The sequence below is a fragment of the Hippocampus comes genome, unplaced genomic scaffold (genome assembly GCF_001891065.2).
Source record: "Hippocampus comes isolate QL1 unplaced genomic scaffold, H_comes_QL1_v1.1 scaffold20, whole genome shotgun sequence".
Classification (NCBI taxonomy): Eukaryota; Metazoa; Chordata; class Actinopteri; order Syngnathiformes; family Syngnathidae; genus Hippocampus; species Hippocampus comes.
Window position 1 is genome coordinate 1,103,404 of NW_017805462.1, and position 25,223 is coordinate 1,128,626.

Here is a 25,223-nt window from a genome sequence, read left to right on the forward strand (position 1 = left end):
TAACCCGCTTTGATTTTTTTTCACAACAAAAACAAATTGATAACATTGCTGGTTCATATTTACATTTACCCCCTTCCCAACCTCCCCCCCCCAAAAAAAAACCCAAAACTTTTTTATCATAACATAATAATAATAATAATAATAATAATAATTTAATTAGTTCTTGAAATACTTTATTCCTCACAAATCTTTACGTCAAAGCAAATGTTTTTCAAATATCAAAAATATGAACTATGTGCTTCTTTTATAATGTCTCCGGAAACATTTTGAACGCGTTGCAGAAGGTGTGCTTTTACTTTGAAGGCAAATCCCATACTATTTACGCCGTGTTTCCATATCGATGCGATGTAGTTGGCTTCCATCGTCGCCTCCACAAAAAAAAAAAAAAAAAAAAAAAAAAAACGAGACACTCTTCTCTTGCTCACTCGCCGGCCCCCACGCGAGGGACTCGGACATGGCTGCGTGAAGATTTGTCGTCTCCTCCGGTCGAAGCGTCAAGTGAGTCGCGCTCGTTCTTGTCGAGATGTTCACTGAAATGTGTTGAAATGAGCATCACTGCGAGGCATTACTCGTGCAGCTAACTGCAGGCTAGCTGTGTCATCCTGGGAATACGTTTCACAATAAAACCTAGGCGCAGTGTCGTTTTCGTCGTAATTATCCTCAATAATCTGGCAGGCGCATGCTACAAAAGGCGCCTTGGGTGAGTTTTATTGTACGGGTTGTAACGTCGGAGTAATTTAAAAACATGTGACTCGTTGATTTGGGATTGCGAGTCGACTCGACTCGGAACTCGGACGGATGCTGCGCCTGGTTTGCACTCGCGTGATGCTTTGGAATATTTGAGGGAAATAGCCGACCCCGAAGCCCATTTCACTATGGCCGAATTCATCAGTACACGACTAGCAGTGAACACAGTATTGCAAATGTACTGAAATATCAGGTTTTATGCAAATTCTTGAGGGGCAACGGTTGAAATATGATATATTGTCAACACTGTTCGTCGACGACCTAGATGAACTTTTTAAATAGTGCAAATTAACGACCAACAATGCTCTCATTGGAATGAAATATGAGCCAAACCACTGGTGTGCTCTTAATATCAGTACGTTTTTTTTTATATTGGAATTTTACTTCGACGTGTCTGTCCCTTTCCGTTTTTGCGTCTCATTCTGATGTGTTTTTGAAAAATGAAGCACTGCGGTGTTTGTAGTCACTCAAGCAGCATCCGCAGCTTCGTCCTCCCCCACCGATCCTCATCATCTTTTTGTTGTTGTCTTTATTTTCCTCGACAACAAATGTGCTGGTGATGCAAACCGGCGGTGATGCCGAGGGGTAGATGCCCTTGACAGAGGAGCGGGAGGAGGAGGAGTGGAACAACCGTGTGATCCAGGGAGAGTAGAGGGCAAGCAAGGCTAAGGCGGATTCTCCATAAGAAGCGGGCCAATCTGAGCAGGGATGTCCAAACGTTTTCCGACGAGGGCAGCATCCACAAAAAAATAATAAAATCAAGGATGCCGCGGCCAGTTTGGCATTCTTCCGCTTGAATTTACCAGAGACGCTCAAACCAATCCATCAAGTGATCATACGGTGCTGCCTTGAGATGTAAGAGCCCTGATGTGCGAGTTTTTCGAGGTACAAGCTATCGTTCGGCCGCTGTTATTGATCTGACTTGTGGGCAAAAAAATGTGAGATTTGAGCACTTTCTGTTGATACCAAACTCAACTCAACTCACATCACAACAAGTAGCAGTTAGTCCGAAAAAATGGTGAACGATTGTGCAAAAAGAGCTTTTAAGATGTTTTTGTCACTCCTAGTTGAAGTTTACGGTCAAACTAAACATAAAACAAAGAGAATTTCACGTTCGGCATTTAAAATAATCAAAGAAATTTGCCTTGCATCTGCTCCTGATAGCTTAATGCTAACATATAATGGAAAAGGCCATTGACGGGCTAGCATGGGTAGTCATGGTGGTAGTAGAACTGTTCAAGTGATGCTATTTGAACACACACAGTGGCGTAACACATGTAAATTGACAATATCACTGGAATATATTCCTTATCTTCTGTCAAAAACAGCTAAATTGTAGCTTGTTGAGTCAATGACTCACTTACGGGGTCTGGATACCGTCAAACTCTATACCCTGTGGTCAAGGCGGACACTCCAGAAGGAGCAGCACAATGAATTGAACTCACTGGATGAAATCATTTTGATAATTTTTAATTATGTTATGGCTCTGTTTTTATGAAGTACATTGTTAAAGAGTGATAGTCATGGTGGTAGAACCGTTCAAGTGATGCTATTTGAACACACACAGTGGCGTAACACATGTAAATTGACAATATCACTGGAATATATTCCTTATCTTCTGTCAAAAACAGCTAAATTGTAGCTTGTTGAGTCATTGACTCACTTACGGGGTCTGGATACCATCACACTCTGTGGTCAAGGCGGACACTCCAGAAGGAGCAGCACAATGAATTGAACTCACTGGATGAAATCATTTTGATAATTTTTAATTATGTTATGGCTCTGTTTTTATGAAGTACATTGTTAAAGAGTGCTAGTTTTCCTTAATAATATATATTTTCAAAAAGCTCATTGCAAAAACTGTTCTTTTGGAGGGTCTGGAACATTTTAATGGCATTGAAATGTACTGTACATTGTTCACACATGAATTTTTTTTTAAGTGCCTAGTCACAGCCTTTTGTTCGAGATGATAAAGCAAGTACTTTTTTTCGTGGTTTTGGGGTGGCCTGCATGTCACTCACAAACCCCCCCCCCCGTAGTTATGTTATTGCTCTGTTTTTATGAAGTACGTTATTAAAGAGTGCTAGTTTTCCTTAATAATATATATTATTATTAAGGAAACCCACACACATTTTTATGACACCCCCACTTTCAACGCTCACAGCCTTTTTTAAGCCGCGGCATAAGAAATAGATAAGTCGGGGTGCAGATAAGCAGATGTCCTCTCACTTCTTGTCCACGCGCTTTTCCTCCTCAACGCTGTTAAACCAAACAAGTTGACGCAACTTAAAAAAAAAAAAAAAAGCCAACTCATGGCCTCCAAATAGTACGTAAATGTCACATATCCAAACTCGATGTGAAGTGCACACTTAAAAAAGAGAAAACTCATACATTATTTTTTTCATGAAATAAATGAAAACAACAACAAAAAAAAACAGTGTAAACCTACCTTTGCACCCCCTTGTGTGTGCACCTATATATTGTGTAATGTTTATTTTAGATTAGGTAATTTATGATATTGAGGGAAGGCCACATTTTAAATGAGCGTATCACAGACCGTCAAAAAAGTTAATTTCATCAGAGCTGCCAAACTGGTGATCGCGATTAAAAGTCAATCAATTGTGCATCCCTACGTTGCTGCCATCTTTTGGCATCTTGCCGTTAAGGAATTATTTTGAAGCGAGTATTAGTTTGTTCTAGTGTTGTTCAATGCCATTATTATTATTTTTTTTTTTAAAAACGATATCAGGCCGACTATTCGATTGAGTACTCGCCGTGATCGAGTGACAATACCACTGCTGCTTTTGATACATAAAATGGGAACGGAAAATGTGTCAACCCGACTGAATGAGACCGTTACCATAGCAGCAACACCAACAATCTTGTTGACAAAAGTGACCAAGAGGGAGGCAAGGCGTCATTGTGAGATGCCAACCTATTGGTGGGCATTAAGGGTGCTATATTGCAGGGTCCATGCAAATAAATCACACTGCACAGACTTTTCATTTTGAGATCATAGGGTTTGTTGTTCCCAACATAATAGGTCGAGCCAGATCTGAAAAGTCATTCCCTCAAGAAATCGAGCCATGAACAGTGCTCAAATCTTGCAGTCTGATCCAGGCATTAGCCAGTTGTGCTTTCAAGCTAACGATATTCCACACTATTGAATGATAACGTTCCTTCTGTATTTTTGAAAGCTGAAGACGCCATGGCCCCGTGAGGCGCCCAGTCGCAGCGTTAACAGCCGGACCGGACGCGCCGGTCGTCATGGAGGCCGACTTGTCCGAGTTGTCTGCGTCCCTTCGCAAGGAGGACGCCGGTTCCAGCGAGGCGGAGGATCCAGGTACGACCCATCAAAGTCTCAAGCCCCAAGAGGAAGCCTCACTGTCTGCTTCGGTCATGGCAGAGGAGAGCACCGAGTTCATCCAGCTCGGCCGCGCCGACTCATCCCTGCCGAGCGACTTCCTCCCCAAGGCGGGCAAGTCGGCGTTGAACCGGCCTGCAGAGAACTCCTCCTCATTGTTGTCCGCCACCGGACGGCGCAATAAAACGCTTGGCCGCCGGACCTCGACACCCGGCTTTCTGGTGCGACTGGGCGTGCCCAGTAAGAAGTACCTGGCGTTGATCCTGCAGGACTCTCGCTGCTTCCTGTTCTGCATGTGCTACCTGACCTTCATCCAGTCACTGATGGTGTCTGGTTACCTAAGCAGCGTGATCACGACCATCGAGAAGCGCTACAGTCTTCGCAGCTCCGAGTCGGGCCTGCTCGTCAGCTGCTTCGACATCGGCAGCCTCCTGGTGGTGGTGTTCATTAGCTACTTCGGGGGCAGGGGGCAACGCCCTCGCTGGCTGGCCGTGGGCGGTGTCTTCATCGCGTTGGGCGCCGCCCTTTTCTCGCTGCCGCACTTCATCTCGCCTGCCTACCAGATCCAGGAGGTCAACTCGTCATCGGCCAACGAGGGTCTGTGCCTGAGCGCGAATGCCAGCCGCAGGGACCGCGTGGATATGGCGTCCTGTCCGCGGGACCAGGAGGGCAACGAGCACAACCTGTACGTAGCGCTCTTCATCGTGGCGCAGATCTTGGTGGGCATGGGCTCCACGCCCATCTACACGCTGGGGCCCACATACCTGGATGACAACGTCAAGAAGGAGAACGCCTCGCTCTACCTGGGTAAGCTTTCTCCTTCCCGTCAGAGAAGGGAGCGCAGCGTGTTAGCCGTACTATGAAACCTCACTATTGATTGGTTATCTATCTATCTATCTATCTATCTATCTATCTATCTATCTATCTATCTATCTAGCTAGCTAGCTAGCTAGCTAGCTAGCTAGCTAGCTATCTGAATATCCAGGTATCTATTGAGCTATCTGGCTAGCTAGCTATCTACTGTTGGAGTGAATTGAGGAGCTAGGGCTAGACAACGGTAGTGCTTTGTTGGTTCCTTAACTCACATCGTTAACCTTCAAATCCCCTAGTCCAAGCCCACCCCTCGTCCTCCTCCTTCTAACCCGCTTTGGCTTTGGCACGTCTGGCCTGGCATTGTCGCTCCAGTGGTCTCAAACAACTGAAGCTTAATCAGAGCAACAAATTAGAGTGAGATTGTGTGTGTGTGTGTGTGTGTGTGTGTGTGTGTGCGCGTGTGTGGTTGGAACTGGACGCCATGTGTAAAGGGAGACAGACGTGTGTGCATTCCTGAACACGAAATGACAAAGAGAAATGACACGGTGTGTTTTGTATGGACTACTAGCAATGTGCTGTGGGAACTGGAATCAATGCACGAAGAATTTGTCTCCGGTAGTTAGTCAACTGAGTCCTTTCATACTACTACTACTACTACTACTAATAGATTTGTGATTGTCTGTCAACCAGTTCAGGGTGTACCCCGCCTACTGACCGAAAATAGTAGAAGTAACAACAGGGTTGAAATCATTTTAATAATTTAAAGTTGTTGGCCTGTCTAACTAAAAGGGTTTTCAGGCATGTTTTAAGAGTCCAGGCTCTGGGTAGCCCTCAACTGGGTTGGAAGGGCAGTTCCAAAGTCACGGTACACCTCCACCTTTTCTTGTTGTTGTTGAGCAGATGGACCGGACTCACATCTGGTCTTTTCTAAATAAACCAACTGTTGTCATTCAGTCATAGTTACAAGAGCACACTGAAACCAGTTCTATGATGTCAAATGTGAAATTTTCCTTCACAATAATTTTTTTTTTTCCAAAGTCGACAAGGTGAAGTATGACTTCTAGTTTGTCAAGGTTTGTAGGAATGAGGCAAAGTGAATGAATGTGACCCTGGCGATTAAACTAACAATAGACATCTTCTTCTTGCAGTCAGTCACCTGAGAAAGTTTAGCTCAGATGGACAATGTCAACACTCCATTGCTAGGATGCGGGACTGTTGTTCGATCAATGTTGAATTCAGGGACTAATCTTTCGGAATTGACCGACAACTACAGTCAAGTTTTTATGAAGATTCTTCACGGGGGGTAATTTTGTTGTCTTTTGCACAGATGTTTTTCTTCTGTCTTCTGATTGTCTGAAATTGTCTTTCAGTTTGAGATGAGGTTACCACAATTGGTAAATTTGCATTAAATGTAATTATTCTTGCCACTATCCTACTCTTAGCCCCTTTGTCACTTGTCAGTGTGAGTTTGGATTCGGTACCAGATCAAAATGAGGGTTTGAAGTCGATTTGAAAATGTGTTTTTGGAGGTAGTAAAAATGTGCCTCTCATGTGACTTAGCATCACCTCGAGTCAACGTTAGCATTTTCAGTAAAACTCTTTACAGTGTGAAAGGGGCTATTGGTGTTTTTCGGATTGACTAAAAATGGTCTCACACGTTTTGGCTTTGTCTTGTTTCAGTTCGGTGTGAAAGATAACTCAGAATGAGGAGTTCAAGTCAATGAGAAAATGTAGTTCTGGCGCTAGTTTTGGAGAAGAAATGGCAGCTGCAAAAAGCCGGAACAAACTTCAGGGTTGTTAGTTGACTGAACATCAACTGGAGTCGACTTAAAAGTTTTGATTACAAACATTCTACAGGGACAAGGTATTCCTCCCGTGCTACTTAGTCTCCATAGCTGATGATGATGATGTTGTCAATGTTCGGAGTCAGCAGGATATCTGCCGAGAAAGACAGACCGCTGCTCATTTCATTCATCTCCCCACTCACACATGCTTTTAGGATGCCCATCGATGCAGGACTTGGAAAAGCAACTAGGGAATTTCCTGGCTGTGGTCCAGCTTAAACAATTCCTTCAGTTATTGAGAGGAGTTGTCCTGCAATTCCTCAGTTAAATGATGTGCCCAGTTCAATTATGGTCATGTATTGTTTGTAAGAATTTTTTACTGTGTGAGTTAAATAAGTTGTGGCTTGTGTTTTAAGTACAGTGCAACTGTATTCTCCGGCCGTTCCTGATGGTGGCGCCGCGCTGGAAAGCGTTAAGGAGACGAGCGCTGTGTCAGCGCGTTGCCGTGACAACGCACAGCATTCCATTGTGTCTGGGCCCCTTCGTGTCCGTCCGCCGTCTGACTGTCTGCGGACACTCGCCCAGCGGTCGCTCTTTGAGCAGAATAAAAAAAAAAAATACTCGCAGCTTTGAGCGTTCACAATGATTTTCAATTCAGCCCTTCAGTTTCGGCGTTGGTTGGTTGTGAGCAACGGTACATTTTTATACCCTCCTACATGCAAATGATCTGATCAATATGCATACTAAAGAGTAATGCAGTCAAGTGACCACACAAAGGAAAAAGAAAACCATAAAGGGAAGAATAAAAGAATGAAAGAAAAAAATGGGGTAGGGAAGTGGCAGTTAAACAGGCCAAAATCCAGTTATCAGTGGGGGAATGCAGGGCAAGAGGCAATTTCCATACTAGGCGTGGTTTAACTAATTCCAAAAGTATAAAAATAAGAGATTTAAAAATTCCTACCAGGCTCTAATTTCAGCTGGGCAGATATTCCACAGTACTGGCGCCTGATTAAAGAATGCTCTTGAGCCTGCTGACTTCCGCTGAGCTCTCAGAGTCACCAAAAGACCAGCAGGTTGCAAGGCTCCGTCTTAGGATGGAACATACAGTATGACTAAGTCAGCAAGATCGGAAGGTGCTAAGCCATGTGACATTTAATGAGTAAGCTATGAAACCTTCAAATCACATCTCCGCGGACTGCGACACGGTACAAGTTGGCCTGTGTAAGAGGTATTACGATCGCTCGATACACTAATAAAAGGTACAAAAATGCAAGTATACAACATCAAATATAACATTTCACCATGACACTTGTTATCTTGAAGAAATTGTCTTCAGTTTTGAATGCAAGGGTGAATGCTTGCTTGTCTCTTATGTGCCCGTCCGTCGTTTGTCAGGTAAGCTGTCTGTCAAGTGTCAGGCTTCGCCGCCATCATCGCCACGCACGGTTGCATCTGCTTCAACCGTCCTGCCGTGGTTGTTGGTCAGCTTGTCGCTTTATCCTGTCACGTTGCATAACTCAGCACGGGTTTTCCCTCTCCTCCAGCGGGAAGAGGGATTATCTGACCCCTTCGGAAAGCACTCAGTCCCGTCTGCAGCGTGTGTACGTATGCGCGCACAAGCCATCCTCCTCGCCTGATGTAATGAGACGCTTGCTCATACGGTGCGTCACAGTGATGAGTAAGAGAACCGATGCCGCCATTCCGAGAATATCTCGATGATTGCGTCATTGACCACTTTCACCAACACTACCAGGCAAAAGTCATGCAGTCACTTTGGTAGTGGTCATTCATTGATCCCACAGTGGGAAAATTTTCTGGTTATAGCACCCGTAGATTAATAAAATTCCTGAGGAAGGCCGTGCTCATTCTGTGACCCTTCTTGTACTGAGCTTTTATATTTTCTGTTTAAGATAAGATAAGATAACCTTTATTTGTCCCATACTGGGGAAATTTGCAGTCTACAGCAGCAAAATTGGGGGCAGAAGAACGTGTTTCATTGTACAAAATAAATGTTTCAGAAAAAGAACTGTACACAGTTCAATATAAGTGCAATATAACATATAGCATTAGCAATTTTAGTTTAGTTCAGTTTATTGTTTTGGTGCACACCCAGGAACCTAAATCAGTCCACTGTATTGGTTCAAGTCCGAGCCTTGGATCACAAACTCTTTGGTCTTCGCGATGTTTAGGAAAAAGGTGGTTCTCATTACACCTGTCCACACTTTTGTGGATGACCCTCAGCTTGTTCTTATCAGACACACAGCTGACAAAGGACGCATCGTCAGAGAGAGGGAGGGGGTGGGGGGGGGGGATTCGGAGCCCAGGGGCCGGTAGTAGTAGCAGTGGTAGTAGTAGTGGCCCCCTGAGATGAACTCTGTGCACCTGCTTTGCGTTCTTTGGTAACACTGGAAGGTAAAAGGTTAACGTTCCCACTCGACCACTTGCTCAGTCACACCACCAGAACCGATGTTGCCTTTCGAGGCCAACCGATCTGAGGAATGTACGCTGTTAATTCCCACTAATTGGCAAAATCTCATTCTTTTCATGTGACCACACATACACACAGAGGTCCTGTTATGCGCCCCGTGAGGTTGCTTGAGGAGTTACGTAAGCTTCGAGACGTTAAGAGGTGAATTGACATCCACGTCGTCCTTTCATAATGTCTGATTTGATTTCTCTTTCAAGATGACAGGTGTCATCATGTCAGACCTTGTGCTCCTGCTGATTTGGTTAGCAACAGAGTTGAAAGGGGCTCAACTGTTACCTTCTTACCCCTCTCTCTCTCTCTCTTCGTATATATACACACACACACCCATATAAAATTTCAGCCGCTGCACTGATGCTCTTCATCTTTCTCTCTCTTTCCATCTAGCCATCATGTACGTGATGGGCGCTTTGGGTCCGGCAGCGGGCTATTTGCTGGGTGGCGTCCTCATCGGCTTCTATGTGGATCCCAAGACGGTGGTTAACATCGACCAAAGCGATCCCCGCTTCATTGGAAACTGGTGACGACAGACAAACACACACATGAACATTGAGCCATTATATCATCAAGAAAAGATCACTAAAACTATGTCAGAGGACATATACAATATAAGTGGACCCTTGTTCCAGACCTACCGTCAATAGATGAAAATCTAGGGGTTTTTTTCTTGGCTCAACTTGAAGCAGACGTGGTACCATCCTACGGCAATGACGGCGCGCAACTCTAAATTCCGACTTGAGGGATGTAACGATAATGGCACGTCATTGTAATGTCATGATATTAAAAGCACCATATCTGTTAAATAAGCCAATTTACAGCGGTATCTACTTATGAAATTAATTGGTTCTGGGAGCAATTTCTTAACGAGAAAATTTTGTAAGTAGAGGCGCGTTTTCCATGTAAATTCCCTAATTCGTTCAAAGCCCCTCAAAATTCAGACATAAATGTTTCCTAAAGCATAAAAATGCATCAAAATCTGTAACAAATGTTACAATCAGCTTATCGCACAATAAATGAGAGTTAGTAAGTAGAGTTACCACTGTATATTCCATTTGTACCGTACCAGCCCCCTCTGATGGTTAATTTGAATTAGTCACGTCTTGGCCACCCAAAAATATTGCTTTGGCCTGGGTGTGCAGGTGGAGCGGCTTCCTGCTGTGTGCGGTGGCCATGTTGCTGGTCATCTTCCCCATGTTCACCTTCCCCAAGAAGCTGCCGCCGCGACACAAGAAGAAGAAGAGGAGGAAAAAGTTGACCTTGGATGAGATGTCGAGCGACGACGACGTCCTCAAGGAGAAGAGCAACAACAACAAAGCCGTCACATCCTCCATGGGCTTCGGAAAGGACATCAAAGGTATGTACAAGAGCAGGTTATAACCACAAAAAGTGTATTTACTCAAATGCAGATGGTGGGATGCGTTTATTTGTACTTTTGGAATCATATGAAAGGATAGTAGAGGTAAATTGCAATCTATAACTGCTTCAAACAACAAAGTGTATGCAGGAAAAGTGATTAAGATTGCACGACTGTCTGTGTCTTATGTGTTGTGTTGTGTGATTTTGTTATTTTGACTTCAAGATGGCGCCGCGAGAGTGGCTGCCTTTCCAGCAGCTCCTATATTTTGTTCTAATACTTTTTCCTTTCATAACTTTGCTGCTGTGAATTGGGAATTTCTCCATTGCGAGACTAATAAAGGATTTCTTATCTTAAAAAAAGTCTTTGATGGAGGGTGTAGTATGGTCATTTTAATATCGCCCTTATCATGACATCTCTATTTCATTGACCTCTATATATGCATATGTGTATCATGTATTTATTTATAAACTTGTCAATCTGTTTTGTTTTTTTTGTTTTTTTTGCCACAGACCTTCCCAAAGCAGCCATGAGGATCCTGAGTAACGTGACCTTCCTGTTCGTCAGCTTGTCCTACACGGCCGAGAGCGCCATCGTCACTGCCTTCATCACGTTTATCCCCAAGTTTATCGAGTCGCAGTTTGGGATCCCTGCATCCAGTGCCAGCATCTACACAGGTGAACACTGGTGAATTTTATCTTTCATCAAGACAGAGCAGCACTAACATTTGTTGTCTGTATGTTCTGGCACGTTACATGCGTCCAGGCGTGATCATCGTGCCGAGCGCGGGCGTGGGCATCGTGCTGGGCGGCTACATCATCAAGAAGCTGAAGCTAGGCGCCCGCGAATCGGCCAAATTGGCCATGATCTGCAGCGGCGTGTCGCTGCTCTGTTTCTCCACGCTCTTCATTGTGGGCTGCGAGAGCATCAACCTGGGTGGCATCAACATACCCTACACCACCGGGTAGGTCCAGAAAAAGGAACGCCGCCTTGCCGTAGAGTCAGCGGCAGTTCTCGCCGGCCCATCTGTGACTGGTGGCGGACATGTTGGTGTCACGGCAGACTCGCGGAAAGTGAGCCAGGATGCACGGTGGCCGTGGAACAAATCCAGGGGGAGGGTTGTTATATAGGAACTTTGGCAGCACGCCCACTTCCACATCTCTCTCTCTCTCTCTCTCTCTCTCTCTCTCTCTCTCTCTCTCTCTCTCTCTCTCTCTCTCTCTCTCTCTCTCTCTCTCTCTCTGAGCTGAGTTCAGGATATGGTGTGTGCTTGGTTGGAGAATCAGTCATTTCTTTGATTAGGTCGTTAGCTTCTAGGTTAGCTAGCTAGCTTGTAATGTGGTAGTTGGTTGGTTATATGGTTAGCCATTGTTGGCTAGTTTGTTAATTTGTTTGTTTTGTTTATTAGTTGGTTGGTTGGCTTTTTAGTTAGCTAATTAGTTAGTTGAGCAATATGGTTGGCAATGTAGTTAGGTGGTTTGCGACATGGGGTTGTAGTTGAGGTAAGCCATTTTAAACTAAAAAGAACAAACTTTTCCGGAGTTAGAAGCAGAAGTTTCAAATCCAACCGGAAGTCGTTCACTTGCCGTCAACACAATTAGGGAGCTGCTCTTTTCTTAATCTCAGTTTTTGTTCAATACATTTCACAAAAAAAAAAAAAAAAAAAAAAATTCTTCTTCATGATGTCTTTTTTGACTGGCGACTTATACGCAGGAATGACTTTTTGTCATGAAAACAGAATAGTTGGTTACATGGTTGGTTAATCATTTAGTTTGGGAATTAGTTGTTCAGGCCCTCAATCCTCTCAACTTTTTATTTGTTGCCCAAATGATTTTTTTCCATGTGTACAAAGCAAATGATAACTGAAAATCGTTTTATAATGTCAACTTTGTTGTCGTCGTCGTTTAAGGCCCACGCTGACGATGACACAGAGGAACCTGACGGGCGGCTGCAACGTCAACTGCGGCTGCAGAATCCACGAGTACGCTCCTGTCTGCGGCTCAGACGGCATCACTTACTTTAACCCCTGCCTGGCAGGGTGCAGCAGTGTCTCCAACGACAGCAGCGGCGTAAGACACCGATGTTAATATTGTACCAATCGTCCTCCAGTCTGCACATTAGTTGCCTTGACCCCTTGAAAAAAAAGCCAACCACATCAAAACAGTCAGCGTCTTGTTGTGGATGTTGTTTGCCCAGATCCGCAACTACTCTGAGTGCGCGTGCGTACAGAGCCGCCAGGTCATCACACCATCATCAGGAGGACCGGGCAGCAACCAGTTGCAGCTGGTCATCGTCAAGACGTACCTAAACGAGAACGGATACGCCGTGTCGGGGAAGTGCGATCGCACCTGCGGGACCCTCATCCCCTTCCTCATCTTCCTCTTCATTGTCACGCTCATCACCGCCTGCGCTCAGCCCTCTGCCATCATTGTCACGCTGAGGTATCGCAAAAACTGCTATGTTTTTAATTGAAAAAATATATTTTTTTTCTTTTTTGAAAAAAAATTAAAGAATGTCAATGGTTCAAGTTTTGTTTTGCCCAGTCAAGCAATACACGAGCAAAACAACTTGACTCATCATGAACTACCTATTATATGTACTCCTCCACTACAAAATACATATTCAATCATTTATATATTTTTCTTTTATGATCAAGTATGCTATACAAGCAGATGCGAGCAGCTAGCATGCTAACGGGTGTGTTTGTGCAGGTCAGTGGCTGAGCAGGAGCGACCGTTTGCGTTGGGAATGCAGTTTGTTCTCCTCAGGACGCTTGGTGAGTACAAACAAATCTCAGGAGGATACTGAATATTTTGCAGGAACCGGTGATGCGTTTCTAATAAGAAAAATAACACTTTATAATGTCCTTCAAATAAATAAATAAATAAATAATCAGTAATACAGTAATCGAATAGAATTGGAAAGAATTCAATTGATCCACTGCTCCTTCTGGTGTTTGTGTCTCTACCACCGGAGGGCAGTATAATACAGACGTGGATAGAGTTATATAAAAGATGTCTCAGCTGCTCTGTCAATGAAATTTGTCGTTCCTCGCAGAGGATAAAGAATATGCCTGTGAATATTGTGATATTGCCTGTCTACATATATGATTCACAGCTTGTTTTGTTTTTTTAAGTCTGTATTTTAATGAAGAAAATTAGGACTGTGTTGTAAAATATGGATTCAAACCACACATTAAAAGAGAATGTAACTTACTAAAAGCAGTCTCACACAACAAACATACACAACATCACAACCACAACTTTGCACTCAAACATCTGTTTTTCGGAGCGTTATAACGCCACCACACAAATGCTAATTGCTATCCACACCTTGTTATTTTGCATTGCTTGTTAGCATTAAGCTAAGCTTCATCCGGCAAAGCGCTGTGGTTGCTTTCAATACGCAACGTTTGTTTTATGCTTCGTTTGAGTGGAATTAAACAGCTTTGTGAAGCTTTGTTTACAGTTTCAAATAATGGTGTACCTAATGAAGTCTCCTTTGTTAGCTCGTTCCGTCTTTTGATCGTTTGACCCGATGGTGTCGTGTCTGTTTTTGGTCTCGCAGCGTACATACCAACACCCATCTACTTTGGCGCCGTCATCGACACCACGTGCATGCTGTGGCAGCAGGACTGCGGCGTGCACGGCTCGTGCTGGGAGTACGACGTTACCTCCCTGCGCTTCGTCTACTTCGGGCTGGCCGCCAGCCTCAAGTTCCTGGGCTTCCTCTTCATCTTCCTCACATGGTACTCCATCAAGTACAAGGAGGAGCGCGTGGAGCGCTGGCTCAAGCGCCACCTGTCGCCCGCCGACACGGTGGGCAGCCTGGTGTGCCACCCGGGGGGCCGCAAGGGTCACGCCCGCACCCGCTCTTGCCCCGTCAACATCCCGCGTAGCGAGCACACCGCACCACCTCCCACCTGCGTGCCGCCGCGCGCCGGCGCCCTCAACCGCGGCGTCAGTACGCAAAGTTGCCCGGGGAACGAGTTAAAAGCCGTAACGCCGCCGCCCGCCCCCGCCGCGCCGGCGCGCTCCTTAGAGCAGGTGGCGGTGCGCGTTTGACCGCCAGCCGATCAGATGCCCAGTCAGCAATTTGCGGAGCTAGCACGAAAGTCTTGGCCAGCTGACTTTCTATACAAGCGTGGTGCTGCAAAAAACACAACAGCGACCCCCAATTGCCCCTCACCCACCACCACCGCCCCAAACTGAACTCAGCCCACCTTCACAATTGCAACACTAATCCGCACGCATGGACATGTTACTCATCATGACATGGTGCTACACAATACTACCACATTTTTGGCACCCCGCCACTGTGTTAAGATACCGAAGGGATAAAGAAATGGACACAGTTTGCCTCACTTGGTACCAAAGTCACCGCAATTTGGTTCCCTGGATCCAATTTGTTTGAAAACCACAGTTAATAGTTAAAAGGGGTATCAAAGGAGGTGTTCCACTTTTTGGCACCCTACCTCAATGAGATTACATTTTTTTGCATTTCAGTGGTCAATATTCCAAAAAGAGGGGTACAAGTGTTGCTTTACCACTTTTTGGTACCGTTTCTGGGTGTTATGGTACCTCAAAGATGGAGCTACAGAGTTTGGGGCATTTTGGTACCCTTCAAAAATGCTACAAAATGTCATTCCCAAGTAGCCATCCCACTTTTTCCCACCTTTTCCGCGGTGTTAGGCTACCCAAAAGATGACGCTAGACAAGCTTTTACCCACTTTTGCGAAGGGTACCAAAATAACCATATAGCTTTTTAACACCCTACTACAGTGTTAAAGTACCGAAACAGGAAAGCGACAGGTCGATCCACTTTATTTCACTCTGGATTTCAATTTGTTTGAATTTCCATGGTCAAAAGTTGTGCGGGATACCAAAAGAGCTCTACCACTTTTCATCCACCTTTCTTCATCTGAGCTAGACAGTTTGCTTTGGGATTCAATTTCCTTGGTTTATGATCGTTAAAAGTGCAAAAAGAAAAGTGCAACTTCCAACAGTGTTATCATTCATAAAACAAGAAGCTAAATCTTTTTTTTTTTCCATTTCGGTACCCTTCACCACTTTGACAATGAACGTTTATTAACCATACCATTTTTGGGGCACCTCTTTCACAGTATTAGGATACCCAAAAGATGAAGCTAGACACACCTGAGGTCACTTCTGCTGTGAAAGGTACCAAAGTAACCATATCACTTTTTGGCACCGTATTGCAGCATTTCGGGTACCTCGGGGGTAATGCTTGATATGGTTTGCTTCACTTTCAAATTGTATTTATTGAATTTCCATAACCAAAAAAATGCTGTGAAGGGAGGGTACCAAAGTTGCTGTATCAATTTCTCCTACACAAGTTTTGACAATGGAAATGAAGTAACTGTACCACTTTTTTAGCACACTCTCACATTGTTACGGTACTTAAAAGGCGGAGCTTGATCGTTTGGTTCCCTTTACAACTTATTGAAAGGAAATAAGCGTGCCATTTTTTGGCACCCTTTCACAGTGTTACTTGGCTTCGATACACTTCACATTTTTTTTTCAATGGAAATGAAGTAACCAGGCCACTTTTTGGCACCCCGCCACAGCAGAACGATTCTACGTGGTTGACACATTCTTAAACGGTGGCAGGGCTCATCAGCCAATCACGTAGTAGATGTTGTTGTCAGCTACTTAGTTTCACCGAGAATTTGACGAAAGTGTGACGTACGGATTGAGTGTTAGCCACTTAGCGCCACGAACTTTATCGAGCCAAGCAATTCCGTGATTTTATTTGAAGTCGGACGATGCGTGTCAGATGCCAATTTACTATGTTGGCGTATTTTACCAACTGCAGCAAATATGGAAAGGGCGTGTGCGACTTTCTAAGTTGCATGTGCGAGATGTGTAAATCGCGTGTGCGACTTGCTTGGTTAATCACGTGTTGTAACTCGCGCACGCGACATAAATCAAATGCGTTCATGCCATCTTTTCAGCCCGTATCTCACTGGGCAGCAAAGTTTTTGCAAGTCTGTGCGCACATAGCGAATGTTTATTTCTTTTTTTGGGTGAGGGTTGATTCAATGGTGCAGACAGTTGCAAAAATGTTCGCCAGACATTCCCAAACAGTTTTAATGGATGCAATTTTTTTTGTCATGTTCAGAATTTCTTTGTGACAAGAAAAACTGTTGAAAACCATTAAAATTGTTGGCAAAAGTCTTGACGACCTTGAACGAACCCTGAGAAAAAAAACCAAACATTTGCTCGGGGCGGACACACTTGCAAACTTTTGCCGCACACTGCGATATGGGCTAGAGGTTACAATGTGAATTAGTTTTTTTTAATCACCTTCTGGTCTTTGATCAACTTACTTATGATCCTCGGGGAAACAAACGTACATGCCCCGCGCGCGGGTGCAATGCATTGTGGGAGAACCTACAGCTATGAGACTCTCAGTCTTTTTTTTTTTTTTTTTGAGGAACACCAAGTGATTTTCAGCCTGTCACCCAGCCAATCCAAACGACGCATTTGATTGGCTTCCAAAAGCAACGTGTGCACATGACCAGCAACCTGTGGCTTTACGAGACCACACCTCCTCTGCTGATTGGTTGTCAAGTCTTAAGTGACACCTGCTGGTGACTTGTGAACCTACACGTGACAACATGAAGGATTTCATCATTGAACTCATTCCCACCATAATGACCCTACTTGAGTCAGGTGATCGTCATGCGACCGACGGGTTGGAGTTGAGAAAAAAAAAAAAACATTTCTGTATTTTTGTTTGTTTTATGAGGTCATCTCACTGGGATGCCGCTTTGGCGTCTTTCCGTTAAAAATGTGAACAAAAGAAAAACAAATAGTAATAATAAAAAGTCTTACCAAGTTTTTGAGCAGTTCTTTTTGTTGCCACTAGAGGACGCAGTCTTGTCGGACATCCATCCATCCATTTTTTTAATCTGTTTATCCTCAAGAGGGTCGAGGCCGTGCTGGAGCCTATACCAGCTGCCTTCGGGCCGGTTTTTAATGTGTATTTTTGTGTACGTGTCTGATTGAATGTACGCATGTTCCTGTGCGTGTGTGATTGTATGCATATTTTGTGTTTGTTTTGTATGCCTATGGTTGTTTGCACGCATGCTTGTATTCATGTTTGACGTGTCCGCACTGTGCCCGCGTTGGTCGGTGCGACTTCAAGGAGAGGCAACGTCTGCTGGAAGTGCGCCGAATTAAACTCCACCTCCCAGGATGCGCCGGGCCATGTACTTCCGGTTTCAACTCGGCCGAGCAGGAAGTGAGTGTTGTGTTAATATTAAACGAAACCTCTGCGCATCTGCTTTAACCTACTGGCGGTTCTTCGGACAAACACACGAAAACACAACAAACGAGACAAACCTGAAGCGCGTTCAAAGGGCAAGGCGCGAGTGAAGGTGAATGTTTTTTTTTTTTAATTTTATTCTTACCTTTACGATGACGACGCGTTTGATGTGCTGATTTGTAGTTTCTGTTTCGTTTCGGCCCGAAAGAGCTTCTGCTACTCAGGCTTTTCTCATTTGACGTGAGGACTAAAATCATGATAACGATGAAGAGGAGAGGAAACATGACATTGTTTGCTAGTTTCAAGTACAGCTAAAAAAAAAAAAAATCTCTCCATCATCTTCTCGGTATTTTTCCTTTGCGTCTTCATCTGTGGTTCTTCTAAATATGATCCACATACTGCACTCTTAGTTAGGTAATGTGTCACAAATGGTATGAGGATGATGATGATGATGATGTCACCATAGAGATACATCACAGCATACCGGGAGAACCTTCTTCAAGAAGTGAGGAGGAATAGAGTTATAAGGGAAGCCGGATGGCTTAATTTGGCAAACCACATCCTCCAAAAATGTCTCGAAAATCAACTCGAAGGAATCCAACACTGCGGAACAAGGAACGTGGACAGGGCCTTCAAATGTGGCATTCCCTGCTAAAGTTGTCGCCCCAGCGACCCGACCCCCGGATAAGTGATAGAGAATGGATGGATGGACGGAAGGAAGGAAGGTGTTCCGTTTTACACTCTTTCACTTTGCTTTGGTAGCAATGTTAGCAGTCCTTTAGGATTTGTTAAGAGAACTGCATCCTGCCTTTTTTCCACCTGCGTTCAGATTTGCAACATTCTTGTTTAGCTGCATGAGTTCCCTCATTAAACCATGGCTCGGGTCTTACTTTTGGCCGCATAGTTTTCATAGAACCACAGAATCCATTGTATTACGGCAAGATGAGTGAAAGGTACCGAAACAGAGCTGGGGATCGATGTCAACAAGCAAATTTGGTGGCTTTCGAGGTGAAATCGGAGACATGATGGTGTCTGTGTGAAAGTACCAGCGCTAATTGTAATGTGTGTGCAGATGCAGTCATGTGACGGGCAGCAAAGCCAGCGTGTGTGTTGACCACGGTTGACTCCAATCAAGCCGGTAGCCGCCAGCGCCGCCATGGACAGCCGATGCAGCAGCAGCGCCGACTCTCGTGTGCCGGGGGTTTACGGGGCCAGGAGCTCCACACCGCTGCAGGCTCGTGTGGACTCGTACGAGGAGGAGAAGAAGAAGTGCATCTCTGACGTCCGGCGGACATTTTGCCTCTTTGTCACATTTGATCTCCTGTTTGTCACCTTGCTGTGGATCATCGAGCTCAACGTGAGAGCGCTTCGCTTTGTCTTGGTCCACTCGTGCCTTTCAATCCTATTTCTGTGTGCACCCACACAGATGATGCGGATTACCGCAATCAGATCGTCACATGTATTTGGCAAGGATACTCGCTTCCTATCGCAAATTCACCCAAATGGCTCTCACAAGCCAAGATGGCCAACTTCCTGTTTGACTCGGGGGCGTGGTTGCTTGAGACATTTTTGTGTGTCCTTTATGATACACGTGTCCACCAAATTTCTTGATTGGGGGGGGGGGCAGATTTATTTTTTTGTTTTCAACTTTCCAGGTGGCTCAACAAAATCTGGAAATGGCTGCTGCAAACCAAAATGGCCGACATCCTGTTCAAATTCAAACATGGGTCCTCATAACTTTTTTGTCCATTCTTTTAATGATAGACCTGCCCACAAAATTTCGTGAAACTGGTGTCGGGTGCTGATTTTTATTTTTATGTGTAAACTTTCCGGGGGCCATGATTGAATGTGAAAGGGCTGCTGCAAATCAAAACAGCCGATGAACTGTTCAAATTTGATCACGGGTCCTTGAGACTTTTTGTGCATCATCCAGTGGTGGACATTTCCGCCCATTTTCGAGTGGGCGAAACCGGTGTCGGAGTCTTAATTTTTTCCAAACATTGAAGTGGGCACTATTGAGTGAGTACTTTGTATGTGCTAGGTGAATGGTGGCCTTCCCCAGCAGCTGAACCAGGAAGTGGTCCACTACAACTACCACCGTTCCTTCCTCGACATCTTTGTAAGAAAACACATGCTAGTTGATTTTTTTTTTCTTGAATGGATTTTGAGTGAACTTTATTACAAAAAAAAAAAAAAATCCCTTGACTTTGTCTTCCTGCTGCATCTCCTCCATTTCTTGCCTTGGCTCCACCTGCACAGCTTCTGGCCGTTTTCCGATTCGCCGTCCTCATTTTGGCCTACGCCGTCTGCAGGCTGAGACATTGGTGGGCGGTTGCTGTGAGTACACAAAACACACCCACACAAAGACAGGACAACCACTCCGACTTTGTCGTGTCTTACTCGTCATGTTGTATTTTTGTTGTGTTCAGATCACCACTTCAGTCAGCTGTGCCTTCCTCATCGTCAAAGTGATTTTATCGAAAGTAAGGCGTCAAGAGCATCATCGGGAAAGTGGAAACATTGTCTCTCTGCCCGTCCATCTGTCTCAAATCCCGTCTTTCTTTCCGTTCCATCGTTGCAGCTGCTGTCGCAGGGTGCTTTTGGATACCTGCTGCCCATAGTCTCCTTTGTGCTCGCTTGGATCGAAACTTGGCTTCTGGACTTCAAGGTCCTTCCTCAAGAGCTCGACGATGAAAACCGTGAGCGAGGCCATCTTGTAGCTCGTCTTCTCCCCTTTGCTTGTGCTTCCCCCTCACGTTCATGCCTCCGCATTGGATTTCGTCAGGGTACCGGTTCATGCCGGACGCTGCCGCCGCAGAGCGGGCTCCTCTCATCAGTCAAGGCCCCATGTCCGACGGCCAGTTCTACTCGCCGCCTGAGTCGGTAGCAGGTGAGCGCCCCCAGTGCACATTTGGTAAACTGCGGTGAACAACAAACGCACCCCACAAGCTTTGCTTCTTCTCCCTTGTCTTCAACAGACACGGACGAGGACCCGGATGACAAACAGGGACTCTTGTGAAGGCTCGGGTAACACCGACGCATGCTGGGAACTAAAAAGTGAAACCGCCGTTATTTTTTTTGTTGTTGTCGTTGGTGGTATCAGTATGCCCAAACAGGAGGTTCTGTGTACCTGCTTTGAACGAAAAAAATTTTGCCTTATGCTTGCACAGACACGCACGCACACTGAATCAAAGTGTTCTTCGTAAAGGGAGATGAGCTTTCGCATGAAGAAGTGAAAATACTCTCGGCCAGTAGGACGCTGTAGTCACGGTCCTAAGACAAACAGTGAACAAATGACCCTGACGGCTTTCAAAATAAAAGTCTGCCTGAGTCCACTGTTAATAAGAGAGCGCACACACCGACACATGCATAAAAACACACACAAACACGTGTCGACTGACAATAGGATGCACACGAAACAACGAAAATGTACACACACACACACACACACAAAAATGGCACATATACTCACAAACTCATGCGCTCAATGCAGACAAAAATTTGCACGCAACACGCTAAAACGTATCCAAAAGGCAAACACATGAATTGTCGCACAGCCAAGCTCAGATCCACTCATGCACATAAAAATGCACACAAACATGCATACACACTTTTAAAAACACACGCACACACACAGAGACACATTCAAAGTATCCCAGCCCAAAGCAAGAAAGACAACATGAGAAAATAAATGAGGGATGGAGCCAACTTTTATTCTGTTTTTGTTTACTCGGATTGAACAAACGGTTGAAGACATCACATACTAAATGTTATTTTTGAAGAGGGGGCACAAAATATCAAATTAGCCAAAACAAACAAACAAAACTTAGGAGTACTAATGTTGATGGTCATTGCAGAGGTGCAACCATTTTCCAATTGTCACCTTTGAAATGAATTAAAGTGCTGTTAATTCATTCCAGACATTCCCCCAAATGTATTTTTTTTTCTTCTGTTAAGTATTGTATAAAAAAAAACATAAACATTTATCCATCCATTTTTCTGTAGATTAAAAATAGAAATTTATAAACTATTTTTTTTTTGTAACGGGTAATTCCTATGCGTCAGGGCAAGCCAAGTCATAACGACAGCTGTAGAGTTTGTAGTGTGCCTTTTAACTCATTCAGTACCAGCCAATTCCAGCCCAAGTCTGAAAAGACGTTTAAAAACGTCTTTGGGAGTGAATGAGTTTTAAAAGGTATGGCCGAGTGATTGACATCAGGAATAAGGCCCGTTAGTCTTCGTGTGAGCATATGGGTGAGTTGTGGCCTACAGCAGCTCCTTTGAGAGGATTCTCATTTTTGTGTTTTTGTGTAGTACTGTTTAAGGTCTGAAAGTGCATCACCGACTGTGAAATCGAGTGGTGGCATATCGAAAGGGCCTATCTCACTGGTCGTGAGACTTGATGGCGACCTGATGTCGAGTCGAGTGTGGCATGACACGAGTCCCCGGGAAATCGCGGTGAATTCAAACGTCGGCCTTCTGTCTGAGAACTTTTGGAGACATATTAAAGTATCCAGCAGGTCTCTGAGACGCCGCAGAGTCTAACACTGCCCGTGGCTGGGGAGAGATCTCACTAGCTGGAAGATGAAGGTGACCCTAATGCGGCAGAAAAGCTTTCATACTGACCACGTGACGAGTGCCCCGAGCGTTAGCGTAAGTGGTCCCGCGATGGTGGCATGCAGTTCCAGACCTCCTGGCATATGCACTGGCAGAATCCATAGACCATCACCATGACGAGGCTGGCGGGGACGAGACTCACTAGCAGGACCCCAACAGTAGTTTGCTGCATGATGAGCAGGTAGACCCCCATGGGTAGCGAGCTGAAGTACAGGAGGCCCAGCACCCACACCAGGGCCCGGGCCGACGTCTGGCACAGCAGGGAGGCGCAGTTCCACAGGTTCCACCCCTGCGCGACGGACGCCAAGGAGTCCTGGCTGGAGGAGCGGAAGCTAGAGACCAGTGGTCCGCCAAGCTGGTCCTGGCCTGGTGAAGGGGCCGGTGGAGGCTCCATAATGGTGATCACCACAAAGTTAGGGGAGCCTCGGATCGAGGAGTAAGCGGAGGCGGAGGAAGGGGACATTGCGGTCGGTTCGCTTCCCATCAAGGAGCTTAGGTGCCGGGGGTTCAGGAGCAGTTCGTCTTGGTGGAAACGAAGGTTCCTCTGGGACCTCTGGTTGCGGCTCCCCAGGGCCAGCGCGGTTAGCAAGTTATAATCATCCGGGAGGCTGCTGGTTGCGTCCCCGAGCGGCCTGGTAACGTAGCGGCAGAAGGGGCAGACGACAGTGCACGGAGGCGACTCCCCCAGGTCCTGGATCTTGACGAGGCACTTGGCGCACAGGCGGTGGCAGCATTCCAGAACCTTTGGCCGGTGGGTCCCCAGGGTATACGCGCAGTAGCAAATCTTGCACTCCAGCTCCTCCACGCTCTGATGCTCCACATGGTTGCTCACCTCCTCAATCATTTCAAATTCCAACCTGCAGCGTGTGGGAGGACGTCGCACATTATCGATCTTCCGGTCTTACTTTGAAAGTTTCAAGCAAGTCCCAAATTACTAAGAAGAAGAGACGATCTGCTTTTTCCATCATCCAAATGTCATGTCGTCGCTCAATACTTGCTTTTCACTCACACAGAAAAGCATTCTCGAGTTGAGTCGCATCGAAACCAAGTCAAAGTCAGATGGAGTCTTTCAGGAATTTTAGCCGACCAAGTCCTAAAATTGGCGACTTAAGTCATGTGACCAACCTGACTGAAGCTCAGCAGGAGAGTCCCACCAACTGGACCCTGGACGACCAATAATGGGTCACCAAGTTCCCGTTCATGAAGGCAAGCCCCGACACCTCTGGAGTCTTCAGGATCATAGCGCTGCAAGTTGTCCTGGCAGGCTAGAAGCCCCCGTTGAGGTTCTGCCTGAGGACTTTCGCTTGTGTAGTGGTCTGTGAGCTTCGCTATTGGGGGGTGGGGGGGGTTAAAGACCCTTTCAAGGGGGAGCGTGTGAGCGAGAGAGATAACTGTTAACACAGCACACAAGAGAACAAACAGAAGGCAAAGGGACAACAAAGGCCAGCCTGTGCAAAGCAGCGCTGGAATTTTCGAGCCGGCTCTTTTCTTGCTCAGTCAAATTTGCTCCAATTAGTGGCTAGCACACAAAGTGACCTCCTGTCCGTTTGGCCAAGCGCATACACAAATGCACGCAGACACGCACATTGGGGGTGGGGGGGGGGGGTCCCTGAAGGTGCTATTGGGATGTTCACAGCTTCCAAGTGGCCCAGAGGACACGACATCCATGATTTGTAAAAATTATTTGAAATGTGGTCTCCTCAGACCACAGGACACGTTTGCCACTTTTCAATCCATCTCTAGAAGGGACCCAGAGAAAGCCGACAGTGTTTCTGCGTGTTGTTGATGAGATGACTTCGCTTTGCTTGGCGGCGCTCTCGCTTGCATTTATAGTACTGATACTCTTTATTATTGTGCTTTCCAAAAACATACAGTCATGATATGATTAAAGAGAATGTCAAACATGAAACGGTTTGCCCGTCATGATTCAATCCTTCAATTTATTGTCCTCCCTGATTCTGAAAGAAATTGACACCTTGTCTGCCACGCCTTCTGTCTTTGATTGGGTATTCTTCTCTCACCCAGTAAAGCCGGAGAAAACGAAGTCTGGACACAACTTATTTTTTTCCCCTGGTGTAGCAGCAATACGCTTCTGTAATATTCTGTCATCTTTCTGACTTGTGGTTTACATCATTAGATTGCTACCATCTCATATGCCTCATGTGGGCAAATGTTGACAGTTAGCAAGGAAACGCTGAATGCAATGCACTTTTATTTGTCCGTATCAGTCGATCAAATTAAATGAACCGGTGAGCGAGGGGGGGGGGGCGGTTACTGGCAGAGTGGTACTACACAGCAGTCTTATCGCATCCAACTACTTCCAGGATCGACAAACTGATGCTGTGATAATGACGGAGGAATAAGTACTCACGGCCTGCCTCGTCTGTCAGCGTGGGAAAAAGTACTGTCAGAAACTTATTACTCAAGATCAGTGGTCCCCAAACTACGGCCCGCGGGCCGGATCCGGCCCGCCTCCGCATTTGGTCCGGCCCCCTGAAAATACCACTGAGTAATTTGATTTATTTTTCATCGATGTGGATTTGTCTTTGATCATAAAGTTGGGCTTTTGCAATAAAATGTTCCTTAGTTCTGAACCGTTTTCATTTTTAACTATTAATTAGTAACTATTTCATAAACACAGATACAATAAGGTGACATTTGGTGCATCTTTCTGTGCCGTTATCTGGCAACGCCAGAAAAAAAAAAATCCGAAACCGGCCCCTCTCTCAGAGAACGGGATCATGGCGAAAAGGTTCGGTAAGAGAAAAA

General features: G+C 45.4%; 3 protein-coding genes across 6 annotated transcripts; 2 read left to right on the plus strand and 1 right to left on the minus strand.

The window, feature by feature from the left end:
* The first annotated feature begins 307 nt into the window (after positions 1-307).
* On the plus strand, positions 308-15,063 carry LOC109518851 (solute carrier organic anion transporter family member 5A1-like). 3 transcript variants are annotated; one of them, XM_019874960.1, is made up of 11 exons: positions 308-498; positions 3,945-4,090; positions 4,154-4,918; positions 9,581-9,713; positions 10,333-10,547; positions 11,060-11,224; positions 11,313-11,511; positions 12,457-12,616; positions 12,744-12,988; positions 13,259-13,323; positions 14,115-15,063. In XM_019874960.1, exons 2-11 carry the CDS (start codon positions 4,015-4,017, stop codon positions 14,609-14,611), a joined length of 2,520 nt encoding a protein of 839 aa, XP_019730519.1. In that variant the 5' UTR covers positions 308-498; positions 3,945-4,014; the 3' UTR covers positions 14,612-15,063. The 3 variants fall into 3 exon arrangements, with proteins under 3 accessions (XP_019730519.1, XP_019730516.1, XP_019730518.1); XM_019874957.1 differs by having other exon boundaries at positions 3,945-4,918; XM_019874959.1 differs by lacking the exon at positions 308-498 and adding an exon at positions 538-700 and having other exon boundaries at positions 3,945-4,918.
* Positions 15,064-17,778: 2,715 nt separating this feature from the next.
* stard3nl (STARD3 N-terminal like) lies at positions 17,779-21,277 on the plus strand. Of its 2 annotated transcripts, none has more exons than XM_019874966.1 (8): positions 17,779-17,918; positions 18,908-19,194; positions 19,879-19,956; positions 20,097-20,174; positions 20,267-20,320; positions 20,419-20,536; positions 20,623-20,727; positions 20,816-21,277. In XM_019874966.1, exons 2-8 carry the CDS (start codon positions 18,994-18,996, stop codon positions 20,854-20,856), a joined length of 675 nt encoding a protein of 224 aa, XP_019730525.1. In that variant the 5' UTR covers positions 17,779-17,918; positions 18,908-18,993; the 3' UTR covers positions 20,857-21,277. The 2 variants fall into 2 exon arrangements, with proteins under 2 accessions (XP_019730525.1, XP_019730524.1); XM_019874965.1 differs by having other exon boundaries at positions 17,782-17,949; positions 18,910-19,194.
* A 1,118-nt stretch (positions 21,278-22,395) lies between these two features.
* rnf182 (ring finger protein 182) lies at positions 22,396-23,298 on the minus strand. Its single transcript, XM_019874915.1, has one exon. The coding sequence runs from the start codon at positions 23,296-23,298 to the stop codon at positions 22,486-22,488; it is 813 nt and encodes a 270-aa protein (XP_019730474.1). The 3' UTR covers positions 22,396-22,485.
* Positions 23,299-25,223: the final 1,925 nt, after the last annotated feature.

Coding starts and splice junctions, on each gene's coding strand:
- LOC109518851 (XM_019874957.1), top strand. CDS start 4,015: ATGGAGGCCGACTTGTCCGAGTTGTCTGCGTCCCTTCGCAAGGAGGAC. Junction 11,225..11,312: donor CAGTGCCAGCATCTACACAG/GTGAACACTGGT, acceptor ACATGCGTCCAG/GCGTGATCATCGTGCCGAGC. Junction 11,512..12,456: donor AACATACCCTACACCACCGG/GTAGGTCCAGAA, acceptor TCGTCGTTTAAG/GCCCACGCTGACGATGACAC.
- stard3nl (XM_019874966.1), top strand. CDS start 18,994: ATGGACAGCCGATGCAGCAGCAGCGCCGACTCTCGTGTGCCGGGGGTT. Junction 19,957..20,096: donor GTTCCTTCCTCGACATCTTT/GTAAGAAAACAC, acceptor CCACCTGCACAG/CTTCTGGCCGTTTTCCGATT. Junction 20,321..20,418: donor TCAAAGTGATTTTATCGAAA/GTAAGGCGTCAA, acceptor CCATCGTTGCAG/CTGCTGTCGCAGGGTGCTTT.
- rnf182 (XM_019874915.1), bottom strand. CDS start 23,298: ATGATTGAGGAGGTGAGCAACCATGTGGAGCATCAGAGCGTGGAGGAG.